At 48.3% G+C, this 20678-nt stretch overlaps 1 protein-coding gene across 4 annotated transcripts; it reads right to left on the reverse strand.

Moving 5' to 3' along the window:
* Window positions 1-13: 13 nt before the first annotated feature.
* GAS8 (growth arrest specific 8) lies at window positions 14-20627 on the reverse strand. 4 transcript variants are annotated; one of them, XM_041772305.1, is made up of 11 exons: window positions 20544-20627; window positions 18540-18626; window positions 12925-13122; window positions 12483-12689; window positions 10414-10468; window positions 9629-9834; window positions 8929-9096; window positions 7982-8068; window positions 5055-5264; window positions 2041-2106; window positions 14-402 (listed from the first exon to the last, which is right to left on the reverse strand). In XM_041772305.1, the coding sequence occupies exons 1-11, from the start codon at window positions 20544-20546 to the stop codon at window positions 253-255; spliced, it is 1437 nt and encodes a 478-aa protein (XP_041628239.1). In that variant the 5' UTR covers window positions 20547-20627; the 3' UTR covers window positions 14-252. The 4 variants fall into 4 exon arrangements, with proteins under 4 accessions (XP_041628239.1, XP_041628243.1, XP_041628242.1 ...); XM_041772309.1 differs by lacking the exons at window positions 12925-13122; window positions 18540-18626; window positions 20544-20627 and having other exon boundaries at window positions 10425-10468; window positions 12483-12621; XM_041772308.1 differs by lacking the exons at window positions 12483-12689; window positions 12925-13122; window positions 18540-18626; window positions 20544-20627 and adding an exon at window positions 11152-11543 and having other exon boundaries at window positions 10425-10468.
* Window positions 20628-20678: the final 51 nt, after the last annotated feature.

A 20678-nucleotide genomic window follows, 5' to 3' on the forward strand; every position in this document is an offset into this window, starting at 1 on the left:
GGCCTCTGCTAGTGCTGCCTTGGCCCCGAGATGGGAAGGAGGGCAGGGGTTTGCAGAGACTGGACAGGCAGCAGGGAAGGAAGTGGTCAGGGCACCACGGGCCCAGGAGGTGCCTCTCCTCCACAGAGCCAGGCAATGGGACACAAAGCAAACATAGAAAACCTTCATTTGCAGATGATACAAATCTAAAAAACAAACAGCTCCTGTCCTTGGTGAAAGGGAAGTCATCCAGGGAGCAGTCCCAGTTGAGCTCTACGTTGGTGTGCCCACAAGTCCCGCAGGGCCCTGGCCCAGGGTCTGCCCAATCACAGCCGTCTCCAGAGGCTTGAAGCCCACGTTGTCCAGAGGGATCCCAAAGGCCAGGAGCTTCGCCTCATAGGTGCGCAGCAGGTCATTGTGGGCCTATAGGATCAGAGCGACATCAGGGCAGGGCGCAGGGCCAGGCCAAGGCTGACTCCAGCCCAGGCCCACTCAGCTCTGGAGGACATGGGAGGGTGGTGCTGGGAAACCATAAAGCTAACCTTTACTGGTGCCTCATGTGAGGCCGCACCTGGTCATAAGCACTTTTACATACATGAACTCAGGTAATTCACAATGGTAGATGCTGCCGATGTTGTTATTTCACAAGTGGGGAAACTGAGGCAGAAGATACAGACTCAGAGCAGAATTGTGGTCTGAGGATGCTCCTGGTTCCTTGTCCAGCATTTCTCATTCAATCTGGTCACCTTGACTTCCTGGGCATGACCTTCCACGTATATGTGCTCACTGAGCCTCCCTGCTTTGTTTGATGCTATCTCCTGCCCCAGGTGGAGAGTGCAAATGGCTCTCCCTCCCCACTCCCAGGAAGGCTAAGGTCTGGGCAGCAGTGCTGGTGGGGCCAACATGAGGCAAGGTTCCTGTTCCCCACTCTGGAAAACGGATACTTTTTAAAGGGTGAATTGCATCAGATGGTTCTAAGTGTTTGAAGAGCTGATGGCACATGAAATGCCTGGAGCCTGCCCTGACTCAGATCAAAAGCTCTAAGGGCTTATTATCCACACCATCAACAAAAAAAAAGGGTGCTGGAGCTTGGAGCTGAGATTTAAAGGGTGAACTATGGCCAAGCCCCAGAGAGAACTAGAGGGCTGCGTCCTGGCTCTCACCCCTCTCTAGGGGACGGACCTCCTGACAACCAGGTACGAGTGATGGACGTTTCCCCAGAACTGCACACAGCAGTAGAGGGCCCTAATTCTGTGTGTCAATATCAGGGGATACCAGAATATCTAAGGGAAGGGTCCAGATGGGCAGGCCAAGGAGAGGCCCAGAGAGGGCTGGTCACCATGAAGCCCAGCGCCAATGATAGACACTGCCTCCCTCCTGGGGTTCCACAACCCAGGATGCAGAGTACAACCAGGAAGGTACATCCACCCTGCAGATTTATAGGCTTATCTGAGTCACACTCATGGGGTTGCTGCTCAAGGTAAAGGGATCTGTAGGCAGCACTGTGTCCACATTCCCCACAGGCAAAGCCCAGACAGAGCTGTGGGCTCTGGCATGGAGGTGACACCACTGGGAGAGGGCCCAGGCCTCTTGGGTTCATGGCCCAGGCCCTCTTGGGTTCTTGGGTGATGGGATCAAGGCACTCACTGCCCCTCCCCAACTACAGGAGGCTTCCATGCTGACGTGTGTTTTTGGTGTGGGACAGGGTGTGCAGCTTTCATCAGACTTACAAAGGAGTGAAAAAAAGGTGAGACTCGTAACTGTTCCCTGTGTGGAAGAAACAAAGGAAGCCCATCCAATCACCCCAGAGGCCGGGTCAGCAAGAGCAAAGGTCAGAAAGGGAGAGAGAGACAGAGTCTGCTGGACAAACTGCCCTCATTTACCAGATACCCTCTGGGCATGCCCTGTAAGGGACACAAGGATGGTGGCCAGAGTTGTGGTGATGCAGCCCAGGCCATACACAGATTGACCTGAGAAGGCACAACCAGCCTCAGGTTGTGTATACCTGGAAGGTGTAAATGATACGGGGGGGGGGGGGGGGGGGGGGGGGGCTCCTCGTACCTTGCAGACCCGGGCCAGCTCATACTGCAAGTCCTTGATAGTGGTGTTCTTCGATTCTAGAACGTCCTGAGGAGAGAAAGGTGGATGTATCTTTGAGCTTGTCTTTGGGCAGAGGCAGATGGGGGTGGGGGGCCTGGAGCTCCACAAGGGAACCCCAGACATCCAGGGAATGGCAGCCTGGCTCCATCAATGTGTACGTCCACACAGGAAGAAGCCAGCCAACACAGAAAGGTCTTCAAAGGGGAAACAGAAAATAGGACCTGCCTCTCTGTAAGGAAGCTGTCTAGATGATGAGAAGTAAGGACAAGAGGTTTGAGAAGCCAGGGCAACCGAGGCCCCTTGAACCCCCACCTGCCTCCTGGGAGGAAAACTGACCAGGAAAGGCCCTGGCCCGCGGGGACAGCTGCAGTGACCACGCATAGGACTGCTTTTATCCCCTTTGGCAACATACGGTTAGCTCACCCAGCTCCAAGACCAGCTGCCCTTCCCAACAACAGAGGCAGGAAAGCTCTCCTCCCCTTTCCAATGGGGAAAGGGCAACTTTTCCTGCCTGACAGCATTCATAGGGTCTCACACACAAGTAGGGACAAGCACCCTGGTCCCTGGTGCTGCCAGCCCAGACCAGGCCCCTGCTATGTGGCTGCACCACCTCAGGCCCCAAGAGCCTGTCCCAGTGGCTCGGGCCCCACAGGCCCTGCTGCCCACTGAGCCAGGACTCACTGCTGCCCAGAAGCAATGCCTGGTCTCACCCAGAAACAAGCATATGTCACCTTGGACTCCATCAGCAGCAAGTCCTTCATCCCACATCAGTGCCAGCTCACCTCCTGCCTTCCCAGGGGGCTGTCTCTGATCCAGTCCGCCCCACCTAGAACCCTCCATGGTTCCTCACTAGCCTCAAATTCAGGCACAGGAGACATGCTTCAGAACCACTCCCATCCCTCTGGCTCTGCTTCCCTCCCTTCAGCCTTGCATTCCCCCCAACACCAGAGCAAGGGGCTCCCAAGTGTACAACACACCAGGTAGCAGCTCAAGCCTCAGGTCAAGGCCACGTGGGCAGTAGGCTAGTCCACAGTACTTTATATATATATATATATATATGATTTATTTATTTATTTGAGAGAGAAAGAGAGAGAGAATGTGTATGAGAGTGGGGAAGGAGAGACAGACTCTCAAGCCGACTCCACACTGCGTGTGGAGGGAGCCTGTCTTGGGGCTCGATCTCACAACCCATGAGATCATAACCTGAGTGAAACCAAGAGTCAGCCAGACGCTTAATCAACTGAGCCCCCTAGGTGCCCCTAGAGTGCTTTAAGAAAAGATTAAGTGACCTAACACAGTTAATCTTCTGGGCTCAAGTGCCATGTGAACAGATGGGGTTTATGTTCAGCTAAACCGTATGTTGACAAATCACCTTAAAAATGCTGCCTATAGGGATCCCTGGGTGGCGCAGCGGTTTGGCGCCTGCCTTTGGCCCAGGGCGCGATCCTGGAGACCCGGGATCGAATCCCACATCGGGCTCCCGGTGCATGGAGCCTGCTTCTCCCTCTGCCTGTGTCTCTGCCTCTCTCTCTCTCTCTGTGACTATAATACATAAATAATAAATAAAAATTTAAAAAAAATTTAAAAAAATGCTGCCTATAGGGATGCCTGGATGGCTCAACAGTTGAGCACCTGCCTTCAGCCAAGGGGTCCCGGGATCGAGTCCCACATCGGGCTCCCTGCATGGAGCCTGTTTCTCTCTCTGCCTGTGTCTCTGCTTCTTGCTCTCTGTGTCTCTCATTAATAAATAAATAAAATCTTTAAAAAAAAAAATGCTGCCTGTGAATTTCTCGGGTTAAAACACACCTGCACAGTGAAACCTCCTTAGGCCCCTGACTCAGAAGATCTGTTTCTCCACACAGGAGGAGCAGAGACACAAGCACCCTCCACTCTGGAAAGAGGGACCTCTGGGACAAGCTGGCCTCCCCTCACTGGGCATCTCTACGGAAACGTACAGACCTGCATCCTAACTTCCGGGCCCTCAAGGGAACTGTACCTGGGGCTGCCCCAGATCTGATGGCTGCAGGTCATCCAGGGGGCCAGGATCCCAGCACAACCACCTTCCCTGGCAGCAACAAAGACTGCTTGTCCAGCATCACCCATTCTTTCTGTGACACACCCTCACTAGGCCCAGGAACAGAGACACCAGGCCCAGTTCTGGGCAGGAGATGACCTGCCAGGTGCTGTCAGGTTTTTTCTCTGCTGGGCCATAGGTGGTGGTGATCACTATCCTGATTCCTCAGTTGACTCAGGTAACCCCTGGGCACCCAGGCCTCATCTGTCTTGTTCAGTACTCTCCCCTCTGCCCAACACAGCCCCAGCAGAGAGGAACATCACAAATACCTGTGAACTCATGACTGGACAGATGCTCTAGCCTTGGCTCAGATGTTAACTCCCTCTGGGAAGCCTGCCCCAGGCCCCGACACAAAGGCATGCCCATAGCCCTGCCCACAGACCACATCAACCAGGACATCTTAGTATGCCAGGTGGACTATGGCAGTGGCCTTGGCTGACAGCTCACAGGCTCAGCTGTCCCCAGGGCCTGGTTTGTCACCAGATGCCTGAGGACCACAGGACCAACATTTTCAGAGCAGCTTGAGAGACCCAGGGCCTGACAGGCTAAGCTAAACCTGTCTTGAGGACTGGATGGGCAGTGGCTCAGGGCCAGATGGTACAAAGAGGTTAAGAAGAAAGACCTCAGAAAGACATGAGCAAAACCAGTAAAGAGAGCATGGGGAGCCTAATAGCACACGCAGGCCTGTGCGCACACATCTGCAATACCCATCTATGCTTGGGCCACAGGAAACCATGACGGTCCCTCCCCAACATTAACTGAGGGTCTCCACTGGAATGACAGAGGCTGACACACACGTATGACACAGTGACCCCCAACCTGAGCCCAGGATACCCGCTGGGTGGGGCAAGAACGTGAGGCTGCAGCCCAGCCCCTCCCCAGGAGCCCACCCAGGACCTACCTCCAGTTTGCGGGACACGAGAGTCAGCGCTGTGGGGTCCAGGTTGGAAGCCGCCAGCACCTCATTGAACTGCACCTCTTTCTTCTCCACAGCAGCACTCAGCGCCTGTAGCTTACGCTCCAGCACCAGATTTTTGAAGCCCACCTTCTGCTGTACCTCCAGGATGGCTGCAGTGAATTTCCGATATAGCTCATCCCGCTCCTGCTGCACCTGCAAGGGTCAGGTGGTGATAAAGAGGCCACCTCCCCTGGGGGCGTGGCACTAGGGAGAAGCCTCTTCCTACCTCTGCCCCCCAGCTCCACCCCTGCCTGGGCCAGAACATACCAATTCTGCAGAATCAATTCACCAGTACCCACCCATGGGTGGGTCTCTGTGTTGTCTACACTGCCTGCACACCCACGCTCTGTGATAGATTAAAGATGTGCAGCCGTCCACGCTGTGGAAGGCAGGAGGAAACACTAATCAGATCCATTTCCACTAAGCTGTTTCAGGAAGCAGCCAGGTACCCTGATGAGAGGTAGTCAGGCCCCACAGAGGGGTTGGGTTTGGGCAGTAGGCTCAGGAAAGACCCTGTCCCTGATCACCCCTACGTGAGATCAAGGCATCAACTCCATCAAGCAATGTTGAGGGGATGCACTCCCTGTGCCAGCCTCAGAGCCCAGAGCTCCACACGTCAACATGCCCCACAAATAGCAGATCTACAGAACAACTCTGGAGCCAACTGCCTGCCGATAAATAAAGGTGTTCTTTTAAAAAGAGCTTTCATTTCTTTTACTTTTCACTGTGCACATAAAAGAGCAAGACTTTGTGGAAGTATAAAAAGTAAAACACCCCTTAACCAACCTCCCAGAGGCCACATATGAACATATGCTATAACCCCTTCCAGAATGTTCTCTACAGGTATAAAAACATACCTTACAGCTAGAAAGAGAAGAGGATTCTGCTCAAACCCACAGCATCTTATGCTTCCCCTTACTGTACAGTTTTCCCTAGATTTGCTTCAATCTAGTCCCTGTCACTTTGGTCTTTAAAAGTTGTTGACAGGGCAGCCCGGGTGGCTCAGCAGTTTAGCACCACCTTCAGCCCAGGTTGTGATCCTGGAGACCCGGAATCGAGTCCCACATAGGGCTCCTAGCATGGAGCCTACTTCTCCCTCTGCCTGTGTCTCTGCCTCTCTCTCTCTCTCTCTCTCTCTCTCGCTGTGTCTCTCATGAATAAAATAAATAAAATATTTTTAAAAAATAATAAAAAATTAAATAAAAAATAAAAGCTGTTGACAGGGGCACCTGGGTGGCTCAGTTGTTGAGTGTCTCTCTGGCTCAGGTCATGATCCCAGGGTCCTGGGACGGAATAAAACATCAGGCTCACCACAGGGAGCCTGCTTCTTCCCTCCCTCTGCCTGTGTCTCTGCCTCTCTCTCTATGTCTCTCATGAACAAATAAATAAAATCTTTAAAAAAAATTTTTTTAATTTTAAAAATTATCCAATTACTTTTTTTTTTTAATTTTTATTTATTTATGATAGTCACAGAGAGAGAGAGAGAGAGAGAGAGAGAGAGACAGAGACACAGGCAGAGGGAGAAGCAGGCTCCATGCACCGGGAGCCCGACGTGGGATTCGATCCCGCGACTCCAGGATCGCGCCCTGGGCCAAAGGCAGGCGCCAAACCGCTGCGCCACCCAGGGATCCCATTATCCAATTACTTAATTAAAATAAGATGAACATAAAAAAATAAAAAGAACAGCTCCTCTGAGCAAACTTTATCCAAATTCTGAACAACAAACCTTCTGGCCCAGCAATCCTACTGCCAGAGATTGACTTTCTTAAAAGAGATGCTCACAGTTACACAAAGATAAACTCCATAGGCACCTTGGTGACTCAGTCGGGGAAGCCTCTGCCTTGGGCTCAGGTCAGAATCCCAAGGTCCTGGGATCAAGCCCCACATTGGGTTCCCTGCTCAGTAGGGAGTCTGCTTCTCCCTCTGCCCTTCCCCCACCCCACTCGGTTTTTTTTTTTTTTTCTCTCTCTCTCTCAAATAAATAAATAGAATCTTTTGTTAAAAAAGAAAAAACTTGGGATCCTTGGGTGGCACAGCGGTTTGGGGCCTGCCTTTGGCCCAGGGCGCGATCCTGGAGACCCGGGATCGAATCCCACGTCAGGCTCCTGGTGCATGGAGCCTGCTTCTCTCTCTCTCTCTCTCTCTGACTATCATAAATAAATTAAAAAAAAAAAAAAAAACTTAAAAGGATGATTGTGGCTGCCATGTTTGCAACAGCAAAGGACTGAAACAGATATCTGTCCAGGGGAACTGGCTGCATGAACAGTGGGGCCCTCAGACAAGGAGCCTAACCTGGCTGTTCTATGTGCACAATCTGGAGAGAGAGCACAACTAAGTGGAGATTAAAAAAAGAAAAGAAAAGAAAAAGCGCATGAAGCCATAGCTATACAAAGATACACAGGAAGTCTGTGAGAAACTCAAGGAGCTGCTACCACTTGTGAGGAGAACAGCGCTGAGCAGCAGGAAGGCCCTCTCATGTTCACTTACAGATGTCAGGATTCCATGACTTCCTTACTTACCAAGCACGCCTAACACTTTAGTACTTAGAGACACGTCTATAGATGAAAAAGATCCCAGATGCAAGGGGCCAGGTACCCTTCATGTGTCTCAGAGATGAGCCTGCAGGAGAACTGGGAATGACTAGCTCCCACCAGGGCATCTGCGGGGCCTTCTACAGAACATGCCACAGGTTTGTGCCTCATCACCTCATAGAGCCTTGCAGAATGAGGAGTGGGCAACAGGACTCCTAGCTTCAAACCTTGAAAACCCAGCAACAGCACTAAGACCTCTGGGAACCAGGTGCAGGAAGAGTTCCTCACTGATCAGGCATCCAACCAGCCCGCTGCAGGACCCGCCCAGCACCTGCTCACCTTGAGGAACCGCTGCTCCAGCACCTCATGTTCCCACTGTAGGGCCTTCAGCTCTTTCTCAGCGACCTTCAAACGGGCTTTTGTACACTGGAGAGAAAATGAGGGGTAGCACACAAAAAGTATTCGGATCAGGCATCCACATAGCACAGGCTCCTAGGGGGCGGCAAGCCCAAAAATAATCATCGGAAAGAGCTGGCTCAGGATCACCTGGTGACTCTTGATCTCAGGGTTAGGAGCTCAAGGCCCACACTGGCTGTAGACTGCTTCAATAGAAAGAAAAAAGAAGAAAAGAAAGAAAAAAAAGAAAAGAAAAGAAAGAAAAGAGAAAAAAAGAAAAGAAAAGAAAAGAAAGAAAAGAAAGAAAAGAAAAGAAAAGAAAAGAAAAGAAAAGAAAAGAAAAGAAAAGAAAAGAAAAGAAAAGAAAAAAGAAAAAGAAAAAGAAAAAGAAAAAGAAAAAGAAAAAGAAAAAGAAAAAGAAAAAGAAAAGAAGGCAGCCTGGGTGGCTCAGCGGTTTAGCGCCACGTTCGGCCCAGGGTGTGATCCTGGGGTCTAGGATCGAGTCCCACATTGGGCTCCCTACATGGAGCCTGCTTCTCCCTCTGCCTGTGTCTCTGCCTCTGTGTGTGTGTGTGTGTGTGTGTCTCATGAATAAATAAATACAATCTTAAAAAAAAAAAAAGAAAAGAAAATAGAAAGCAAGCAAGCAAGCACGAGCTGGCTCAAAGACACAAGAAGCTAAGCCTAACACTGGCAGGCTGGTAGGAATGTCTCACAGAGCACGCACCAACTTCCCCTCCCATCTATGGAGGACACCAGTCAAACAAAGGAGAGATGCATGTGTCCCTAAAGGCCAAACCCTGCTCTGGGTCTCAGGAGACAGCTTACTGATGTTCTTCTCCTGAGCCCTGGAGAAAGTGTGAGAGAGGTAAATTCAGGAGGAAACTCACAATCAGAATCTGCTTGTCCCACTCATAGTTCCTGAGCTTCTTCTGCATTTCGTTCATGTCATCCCGAGCCTTCTGGAGAGGGTCTGCCAGGCGCTTGTTCTGCATGGACACCTCCATCATCTCCTTCTCGAGGTGATCTTCCTTCTTGCGCATGTCCTCCATTTGTTCCTGTTGGCACAAGCACAGGTGTGGAAGGGTTAGGCAAAGCAGAGGGAGCTGCGGTCTTTGGGGGTGAGGGCCCTCCTGGCCTCAAAGAACAGCCCTGAGGTCCTAGACCTATTTTATGTATAAACAGAGTAATTTTGCATGGTCTTAACTTATTCTGAATTTTCTAGGAATGCCCCTTCTACACAAATTGAGATAACACTTTGCTCAGGACCCATGGGGCATTCCCCACTTTGGGAACTCTGCCACTGCCAGCACTTACAGGATGATGACACCACTCGTGCAGCCATGCTGTAGCTCCCACTGCAATTCTGCATGACCTTTTCTACCTGTCAGATGCATCCTGCCCCATATCCCCATCTACACTATACTCAGGGCAACATCCTGGCTGTTTTCAGCTATAAATGTGGAGAGGTTACACTATCTATGAATTTCAGTCAAGGACAACAGATATTTTTGTAAGTAGGGATGTTGGGCCCAATGGGGCCAAGGGCTAGTGTCTGGACTCCTGATCTGGTCAGCCCTTGAGTGGCACCTTGAGGGAGTTGATGAGGGCCAGATTGTTGAGGGTGATGTCGTTGTAGTAGTTCTTGATGTCTGTAAAGGCCTCTTCATGCCGCTGCATCAGCATGTTGATCTGGCCGTTCTTCCTCTCCTCCACCTCATGGATCTCAGTCTTTCTCTGCAGGTCAAGCTCGTCCCTAAGCATCTTCATCTTTTTATCATACTTGGCCTCAATTTCTGAAAGGCAGAAGCACAGAGAGGAGCAGATTACCCAGAGGCTCCAGAAGAGATGGAACCTATAAACACGGCCCAAGAACACCCACCAGAACAAAGGCTGTGCAAACAAGCTCACAAATGACATACAGCATGCACAACATAGTCTGCCTTCCTTTGTGTGTAGCAGACATTGCTAATCAATCCCTGGGTTAGGGACACCTGATCCCATGGCAGTGTGGTCAGCCAGTCAGACTACAGTCTCATCAGTAAACCAGACAGACTTCTCAAATGGGAGCCCCCTCAGGTCAGGAGCCATGGAAAAGACTATTCTAAGAATACTGCCGGTTGCTCCTAACTGCTGATTTATGCCAGGAGTGGGGAAGTAGGTGGTCATCACAGCCTCTCCAGCTTGCATGGAAATAAGTTGTTCCAGGATTCTGAACAATCCATCAGCCTTGGAAGCTATCACATCTTCTCTTAGCATGTCTGGCCCAATTTAACCTGGTTTCTGTGCTTGGGTTAGTAGCCCTGAAGGTAAATGACGTTCTGATGGGAGGGGCTCTGGCACTGTCTTATTCAGCGTACATGTGAGAAACCAACCTCGCACTTGCCTCTCAAAGTCATTCCGCATCTTGGTGATCTCCTCAGTGTGCTTCTGCAAAGGCAGAGAAGCAGGCTGTTACCAGGTGACACATACACACAGAAGCCTCTCCCTGGGGCTGGCCCAGCTCCTCAGTGGTATGAAAAATTCAACTCAGTAAACCCTGTGCTGTTACTGGTAGGTGCTGGGTTCCCCTCATCTCCAAGCTCACGCATCATGCTCAGAATAATGTGGTTTTGGTAACTCCCACATTTCATAATTCAATTCCCTCAGCTAAAGTCACCTCTGAGCTTGACAGAGAATTATAAGACATTCCAAACACTAATCATGCTTGGCCCTTGGCTCAATCTGCCTTCACCCAGGCTGGAGACCACTGGCCATGTCTACACAGAGCTGTAGGCACTCTCCAGATGCCTGCCAACTCTGCCTCAGCTGTCTTAGAGCAGTATTAAAAATTATTATGACAGTTATAGGGACGCCTGGGTGGCTCAGTGGTTAAGCATCTGCCTTTGGCCCAGGGCGTGATCCTGGGATTTGGGAATGAGTCCCACATCAGGCTCCTTGCAGGGAGCCTGCAATAAAATAAAATCATAAATAAATAAATAAATAAATAAATAAATAAATAAATAAATAAATAAATAAATAAATTTATTATTATGACAGTTATATATTAAATTTTTCAATAAAAAATTTAGATTACATTTTAGAGTAGTATTTTTGTACAAAGGGGAACTGACCATGTAACTATTCCATATGCAGGCCTCGGGTAAGCAGACAGCCCCACATTACTAAATTCACTGGAAACCAGCCCAGGCTGTACTTCTGTCAGCAAAGACCAGACAATTCTTGCAGACCAAGACTTCAACCTCAGGCTTCGCTGCAAAGTCTGCACCATTACTGATTTTTTTCCAGATTGAGTTGAGGCTGGTTTGCCTCTAGGCATGAGGCAAATGTGTGACAAAGTCTTCTCAACCCATGGCCAGGAAAGAGCCTTAGAAAACCAAAGTCAGGGATGCCTGTGTGGCTCAGCGGTTGAGCATCTGCCTTTGGCTCAGGGCATGATCCTGGGGTCCTGGGATCGAGTCCCACATCGGGCTTCTGCATGGAGCCTGCTTCTCCCCTCTCTTTCTCTCTGTGTCTCTCATGAATAAATAAATAAAATCTTTAAAAAAAAAAAAAAAAAAAAAGAAAGAAAGAAAGAAAGAAAACCAAAGTCAGACACATCTTCCCTCACCCCAGGTCCACCAAAGGTACCCCAACTCAGCTTGGGTCAAAGGCCCAACCCTAACTGTGGTTTTTGATGCCAACAAGCTCTGACCTATCTCCCGCACCTCCTTGCCCCTTGTTCCTCTGGACCTTCACACTGGCTCATTCCCTATCCCTTCTCCAGACTTGGTCTCTTCAAGCCCAGCTCAGCCCCCACCTCCTTCCAGCCTTTTTCCAAATGTCACCTTCTCACTGAGGCATCCCCAGAACTTCTTGTGAAAAAATGCAACCCCACCCCAATCCCCAGCACCCTCTTCCCACAGCACTCATGCCTGTGGATATGCTCTATGCATTCAACAGTCTATTCTGTCTTCCATCTCCTTACTGGACCATCAGGGCCTGGGACCTTACGAGCACTCACCAAACGAATTTCAACCACCATCTGGAACCTCTCCAGCCCCCTCTCAGAAAGGACCAAAAACTCGGCCAGGTACTCATGAACCTGACTTGCATGACAAACTGCTGTGGCTGCCTAGGGGCTAGCACACTGGACACTTTAATGGTTCTGTATATTTCTAGGTGCACCTGATAGACTCCCTGGGAAAGCAGCCAGGTGTCAGGTATCAGCAGCATGTGGAGAGGGACCCTGTGAAGTCAGTTTGTTGCTCAAGTTGAGACATGACTTTGTACTTGGCTCCCAAATGGGATTTGTCTGGCTGTGTGCTTTTTTTCTTTTAATATTTCAATTAATTGCTAAAATGTGAGGAACTTCTAAAAAATATATGAATTCCCAGTTATGTTGAATAATCAGGAGTTCACGGTCCCCAGGAGCCAATCAGGCCCTGGCGACCCTCACACCTACCAGCCGCAGGTTCTTCACCACCACCTCGTTGGCCAACTCCTGCTCCTTGAGCTCCACCTTTAGCGCCCGCATATCTTTGCGTAGTATACCCTCCTGTGTGTGGTGCTCCTTCTGGGCCAGCTTCATGACCACGGTGCCCTCGGCCTTCATCTCTGTCAGGTTGTTCTGATGCTCGTACAGCAGGTGTTTCACCTTCTGCTTGTAGACCTGTGGACAGCGGGAGCACCACCTGCTCACCTGCACACTCTCACACACACTCTTGCATATGCATGCTCACCTGTACGCACATATCCTTTTATGAAAAATACCTTCGTTTCCCAGTGTAAAGGGTACAAAGGGGTGCAACCCCCAAATAAAGGAGAGAAAATGCCCCCTGTCCCTTGTCCACCCCTCTGTTCCATACGCGAAGACCTGCTGGGATAGGCAGGTCAGCCCCACTTACCTTGATCTCAACTTGATGCCTCTCCTCAGCCTCCTCCATCTCCCGGTCTTTGTTGCGCAGCTCAGCCTTCTTCTCCTCCAGCTGCCTCCGTGTGATCTCCCAGAAGGTGTGGATCTTGTCCCGCTCTAATTGGAAGTAGTTGCGCTCCTCGCGTTCACGGTCCAGCTCCTCGCGGATGCGGCTGATATGCTCCTCCACCTGCCAGGCAGAGCAGAGCCATGAGGACCCAGCAAGGGCCCACCCAATTCAAAGAAAAAAGAAGGACAACTCACACCTACAAACAAGTAAAAACTAAAAGTGAAAATATGATGCTAGGGGGCACCTGCATGGCTCAGTGGTTGGGCATCTGCCTCTGGCTCAGGTCGTGATCCTGGAGTCCTGAGACAGAGTCCTGCATCAGAGTACTGCAGGGAGCCTGTTTCTCCCTCTGCTTATGTCTCTGCCTATCTCTCTGTGTCTCTCGTGAATAAATAAATAAAATCTTTTTAAAAATATATGACGCTAAAAAAAAAAAAAAAAAATATATGACGCTAGGAAGGTTCCAAAGATAGGACAGATTCAGAAAATAGCAGAAATATCTTGAATGTGGGGACTTCTGGGTGGCTCAGAGGTTAAGCACCTGCCTTTGGCTCAGGGCATGATCCTGGAGTCCCAGGATCGAGTCCCACATCAGGCTCCCAGCATGGAGCCTGCTTCTCCCTCTGCCTATGTCTCTACCTCTCTGTCTCTCTGTGTCTTTCATGAATAAATAAATAAAATTTTTTAAAAAAGAAAGAAATATCTTGAATGTGGGCAATAATCATAAAATGATTATATCCTTTAATCCATTCCTGGGAATTTAGACTAAAGAAATTTTGCAAAAAACACAAGAGCTTTCTGCTCAGAGACATTAGCCACACCATTATTACGACAGCAAAAAAATTTAAAAGGATAGGGCACCTGGGTGGCTCAGTTGGTTCAGAGTCCAACTCTTGGTTTTGGCTCAGGTCGTGATCTCATGGATGGTGGGATAGAGCCAGTCGGGCTCCACGTTCAGTGGGGTATCTGCTTGTAGGTTCTCTCCCTTTGCCCCTACCCCCCACTCACACACATGCACTCTCTCTCAAACAAATAAATAAATCCTTTTTAAAAATTTTAAAAGGAAGTAATCTAAGATGATTTTAAATACTGAAATGATTGAAAAATTAGAGTAAATCTATAGTAGGATTATAGGTCCCAAAGACACACAGATAAGAAAATGTTAGAGCACCATAGATATTCACAAAATAACGCTAAATTAAAAACACTCACCTTTAAAGGTATATGTTAAGCAAAAAAAAAACACACAAAACCAGAAGACCCCCTAACAGTCAAAAAAGGTTTGATCCAAAACCAACTGCAAATCTGCAAATAGGATAAAATTAAAAGGAAAGTAGGACAGGCTCTTGGTTTCCTTGTGAATTTTATTTCCATCAAGATTTGGTCATCAATGTCTCCAGAGGCAAGGGAAACAGAAGCAAAAATGAACTATTAGGACTTCATCAAGATAAAAAGCTCCTGCACGGCAAAGGAAACAATCAACAAAAGTAAAAGGCAGCCCACAGAATGGGAGAAGATATTTGCAATGATATTTCGGATAAAGGGCTAGTATCCAAAATTTATAAAGAGCTTATCACACTCAACACCCAGAAAACAAATAATTCAGTTAAGAAATGGGCAGAAGACATATGTATAGACACTTTTCCAAAGAACACATCCAGATGGCTGACAGACACATGAAAAAATGCTCACCATCACTCATCATCAGGGACATACAAATCAAAACCAGATTGAGACACTACCTCACACCAGTCAGAATGGCTAAAATTAACAACATAAGAAATAAGAGGTGTTGGTAGGAGGATGCTGAGAAAGGGGAACCCTCTTACACTGTTGGTTGGAATACAAACTGGTGTGGCCACTCTGGAAAACAGCAGACAGGTTTCTCACAAAGTTAAAACGAGAACTACTCTATGACCCAGCAATAGCAATACTAGGTATTTATTACCCAAAGGATACAAAATACAGATTTGAAGCAGTAAACACACCCCAGTGTTTACAGCAGCATTATCTACTATAACCAAATTGGAGAGAGCCCAAATGTCCATCAACTGATGAATGGATACAGAAGATGAGGAATATACATATAATGGAATACTACTCAGCCATCAAAAAGAATGAGGTCTTGCCATTTGCAACAACATGGGGAGCCTGATGTGGGGCTTGTTATCAGGACCCCGGGATCAAAACCTGAGCCAAGGGCAGACGCTTAACCTACTGAGCCACCCAGGTGCCCCACCATAAAAGACTCTTAGTGATAGAGAACAAACTGAGGGATGAGGGAGTTGGCTGGGGGATGGAATACATGGGGGGTGGGCATGTTAGGGTGAGCTTTGGGTGTCATATGGAAGTGATGAATCACTGAATTCTACTCCAGAAACCAATATGGCACTGCATGTTAACTAAGTAAAATTTAGCTTAAAAAAAAAAAAAAAAAAAGAATTTGTCATCTTCTGAGCACAACATCAAGCCACTCACTATTAAGGGTTTCTCTCCTGATAACTCCACTCCCCACAGAGGAATCACATTTCTCACTTGAAGGGAAGGCCAAGATAACAACCACCTGAGGAGTGGTAGCCGGAGGAGCTCTGTGGTGAGGAACCTGCATGGAGCCTGGCTGCCCAGGAGCGTCTGACTAGGGCCTCAGTGGATGGCAGGGTCTTCGTGTCACAGACCTTTAGTGTCCAAACTCAAAATAGCTTACACTAGGCTCCTACCTACTTTGACTGGCTGACTGTCAGATTTCAATGAATATTGGGTATCTTATAAATATGCAGATTTCTAGCTTCTCTTTAAAACTCAGGAAACAGGGGATCCCTGGGTGGCTCAGTGGTTTAGCGTCTGCTTTCGGCCCAAGGCATGATCCTGGAGTCCCGGGATCGAGTCCCACATCGGGCTCCCTGCATGGAGCCTGCTCCTCCCTCTGCCTGTGTCTCTGCCTCTCTCTCTGTGTGTGTCTCTCATGAATAAATAAATAAAATCTTAAAAAAAAAACAACTCAGGAAACAGGGGTGCTTGGGTGGCTCAGTCAGTTAAGCATCCAACTCTTGATTACGGCTCAGGTCATGATATCAGAGTCATGAGATCAAGTCCCTCATCAGGCTCTGTGCTCAGCAGAGTCTGCTTGAGATTCTCTCCCTCTCTATCTGCCCTCCCCTTGCTCTCACTCTCTCACTTTCTCTCAATAAATAAGTAAATAAAATATTTAAAAAAAAAAAAAACAACATACCACCCGTAGAGTAATCATCCAATTAACTGACTGCAGCTGTCCCCAGTCCCTCAACCCCGCTGGACCCTGGAGAGGTCTGGGGTGGCAGTCGCACACGTGCAGAGGGACCACTGCTGTGTCCCAGTCCTGTACCCACAGAGACAAGAAACAGCTCAAGTGTTGGGACAATGTGATGTGCAATCCAATCTCCACACAGCAGCTCCAGTGATCTCTTCAAAATACAAACTTGAACCCATTACCATCTGCTGAAACTACCTATGGTTTCCCTGCATACAGAATAAAGCAACTCCTCACCACTGTGCAAGGGCCTCTGCCCAGCTCTCCACCTTCAGCTCATGGTATTCTCCTTTGTATTTACATCTTATCATAAAACTATCAAAAGAAGGACACCTGGGTGGCTCAGTCCATTAAGCCTCCAACTCAACTCTTGGTTTTGGCTCAGGTCATGATCTCAGGATCCTGGGATCAAGCCCTGCGTCAGGCCCTGAGCTCAGTGAGGAGTCTGCTTCTCTCCTTCTCTTGCTCTTTCTCTCTCAAATAAATAAATAAATCTTAAAAAAAAAAAAAACTATCAAAAGAAAGTTAGGTTTATTAACACTAACACACAAGCTGACATGGAACCCTCCACACGTCCCTATCAGACACTCACGGGTCAGTCATCAAGATGGAGGCTGAGGGAAGCACTACATCTGCTCTCATCATTCATAATGTGTTACAGTTGGGCTTTTTTTTTAATTTTTATTTATTTATGATAGTCACAGAGAGAGAGAGAGAGAGAGGCAGAGACATAGGCAGAGGGAGAAGCAGGCTCCATGCACCGGGAGCCCGACGTGGGATTCGATCCCGGGTCTCCAGGATCGTGCCCTGGGCCAAAGGCAGGCGCCAAACCACTGTGCCACCCAGGGATCCCTGTGTTACAGTTTTTAAGAGGCTTTTGGCTGAAATTATGATTATATAATTATGTTCTCTAGCTCTTCATCAAAATGAACAAGTGACTTAAAATAATTCCAACTGTTTAATGGCAAATACAATAAATAAGAATACTATGTATGCATATACAGTGATAACAGCTCAGCAAACATCAGCTACATAAAAGGGTAAGACTGAAAGGATACACAGAAAATTAAAAATAGGTTTTATATCCTGGGACACCTGCACCCCAATGTTTGTAACAGCAATGTCCACAACAGTCAAACTATGGAAAAAGCCACAATGTCCTTTGACAGATGAATGAATAAAGAAAATCTGGTATATATATGTGGGTGTGTGTATACATATACACACACACACACACACACACACACACACACACAATGGAATATTACTCAGCCATCAGAAAAGACGAATACTCACCATTTGCTTCCACATGGATAGAACTGGAGGGTATTATGCTGAGAGAAATAAGTCAATTGGAAAAGGACAATCATCATATGCTTTCACTCATATGTGAAATATAAGAAATAATGAAAAGGATTATAAGGGAAAGGAGGGGAACTGGGTTGGAAAAATTAGAGAAGGAGACAAACCATGAAAGACTCCTAACTGGGAAACAAACAAGAGTTACAGAAGGGGAGGCAGGTGGGGGGATGGGGTAATTGGGTGACAGGTACTAAGGAGGGTACTTGATGGAATGAGCACTGGGTGTTATACTATATGTTGGCAAATTGAATTTAAATTTTAAAAGACGTAAAAAAAAAAATTTAAAAATTGTTTAAATAAAAAATAAAAATTCCCTTCCACTGCCAAAATAACAAATAAATAAAAATAAAAATAGGTTTTATATCAGAAAATCATTTTCTTCCAAATTCCTACCACCCTATAAAAAAAAAAAATTCTTCAATGTAGCTGTATTGTTGGGTTTTGGTTGTTGTTGTTGTTGTTGTTTTTAAGATTTTATTTCATTTATTTATTCATGAGAGACATACAGAAAGAGGCAGAGACACAGACAGAGGGAGGAGAAGCAGGCTCCATGCAGGAAGCCTGATGTGGGACTTGATCTCGGAATCGGGATCATGTCCTGAGCCGAAGGCAGATGCTCAACTGCTGAGCCACCCAGGCATCCCTGTAATGTTGTTTTTTTTTAAATATGTACTCTACTTGATAGTTTTGGAGAAAATGAGAAGAATGGAAATGGGAGATAGCATATACTGGTTTGGATAGAAGTACAGGAACAGACTAAGGGGAGACAGACAAGGAGGCAGCAGGCAGTAGTCTGAAAGAAGTTCATAAAGACACACAGCCAGAGACAACTTGGAGCAACACCCACCAGTCCCATCCCGACCCAAGACGAGGCTAAGGCCTTGCTCACCTGCTCCTTGCTCATGTCCTCCGGAGCAAGCCCGTCAACAATCGGGGTACCTTTGGTTTTCCCTTTCTTTCCTTTCTTCTTGGGTGCCTTTGATTAAAGAAAAGATGATTAGGTAAGGAAGGGAAACTGTCTAAAGGCATCACCTTCTGGCTGGCTCTGATGAGCCCCTGGGCATACTGGGATAAGAGTACCTGTTCTGGCACCTCTCTCCTATTGCTCACTGTCTCATGCCCCATGTGGAGCACATCACTGTGCCCTCAGGTTTCCCACCCATAACCACCCACACATTCTCTGTTAACACCTTTCAAGAAGCAAGGGAAAAAATCATCCTTTTCAGAAGAGAACATTTTCTCCCTCAAAAAGGAAGGGAGGGGGAACGTGTTCCAAATCGACTCCTCGGTATGTGGCAGGTACCTCCTGGGCATGAATACAAAATTTACTTAGCCAGGAAGAATCCCAATAGCACACTGTCAAACATTACCATGTTGGCAATAATACCTGGTAACCACCATAGAGAAACCTGCAAAAAAAACTGGGTAAGGAGAAACAGCCCTACAGCAATGATCATGAGGCTTCCTTTCTTCCAAATATAAAACTTCTTCCAAGGGCCTTGGTCAAGAGCTGAAGCAGACAGCACTCACCAGAGTGGGTGCTCTGCAAATGAACCACACGGAACTGGTCATAGTGTCACTTTTGCTTTTAACAACTTGGACAAGATGAAAGAACCTCCCACCCCCCATTCACTTGCCAAGGGCCACTCAAGTAGGTATTGAACTTCCAAATCCTTACCTTCTGCCTTCACCTCTAATTCTGTGATTCATGCTTTTGTGTGTGCATGCATCTACATGTTTCTGTAACACGTGTGTGTGCTTCTAAATGCTTCTATTAATGCTTTTATATGTGTTTATGTATGTCTACAGGTCTAACGTTTTTGTGACTACAAAAAAAATTTATTAAAAAAAATTTTTTTACAAAAAACTTTTACATGGATCTTAGAAAACACAAAAAAGTAAAAAGAAAACAGGAAAATCACCCATATTCCAACAAGCTAGTGATACACGTAGGTATTTTGGTGGTCTTTTCCAGCTGGTTTTAAAAGACCCATGCACTGAAATCTTTACTCCTAGCCTACTGCCCTCTTTCCCAGCCTTCTACTCCAAGAAGTCCAGCCCAAGAGAAGGTCCCACAGGTTCTTAACTACTTGGTAATTCACAGCCAAGTGCAGGGGCTTGGCATAGCTCTGGGAGAGGCATCCTCCCCACCAGCTGATACTCCCTCCTGCTGCGTCTGCCTGGAAAACCAGCTCCTGAAAACTCCTGTATCAGGGCGGGGCAGCTGAGGGTCCTACTACGGGAGAGAGACAGGGATGTAGAACTGGTGAAGCCATGAGCTCTCACCCTGCTCTGCTCCATATAGGCCTGACTCCTCCGAAGCTCTGCAAGGAAACAGCAGCTACTGTACCCTGAGGCTCTGTCCAGGACCCCTTGGTGCAGAGGGACCCCTAGCCACGCTGGGGTGCCCCAGGCTCTTCGTCCCAGAGAATGGAGGTCCCTGAACCCGACTGTGCGCCATGGGACGCTGCATGCACCAGGGTCCTAGGCCTGCCTGTACCTAGGTCCTAAAGATCTGGAGGATTGAGACTTCCAAACAGGAAATCCTTCTGACCAGGTTCTTCTGGACAGCGTGCACGCCAGTCCCTGGATCGGGGCGGGGCGTCTATGAGCGCCCCTGCGAGCGCCGGATCCTGGAGAGCTCAGAGAGCTCGGATCGCTCAGGTCCAAGTGCGTGTGGGATCCGCGATACAGGATCCCGAGGCCCCGGTGCTCTCCTCCCCAAGACGCCACGAGAGTACCAAGGCCTCAGTTCCAGTGACCCGGAGCTCCAGGCCTCCCCATTCTGGGGTCTCAGCGTGCACAGGTCCCGGGGACCCAGGCTTCCCCGTCCGGGGGCCTCTGCGCGCAGGCCCGGGTAACCAAGGAGCCCCAGGCCCCCGCTCCTCCTCACCATGGCTCTGGTGGTCGAGTCTTGCCGCCCCCCGCAGATAGAAGCGCCAGCCGGGCGGAGGCTGCGCCGTCTCCCGGCAACCGATGGGCGGTCCTGCGCGAAGTCTTGAAGATCCTCGCGAGACTCCGAGGGCTG

Source organism: Vulpes lagopus, chromosome 10 (genome assembly GCF_018345385.1).
Source record: "Vulpes lagopus strain Blue_001 chromosome 10, ASM1834538v1, whole genome shotgun sequence".
Lineage (NCBI taxonomy): Eukaryota > Metazoa > Chordata > Mammalia > Carnivora > Canidae > Vulpes > Vulpes lagopus.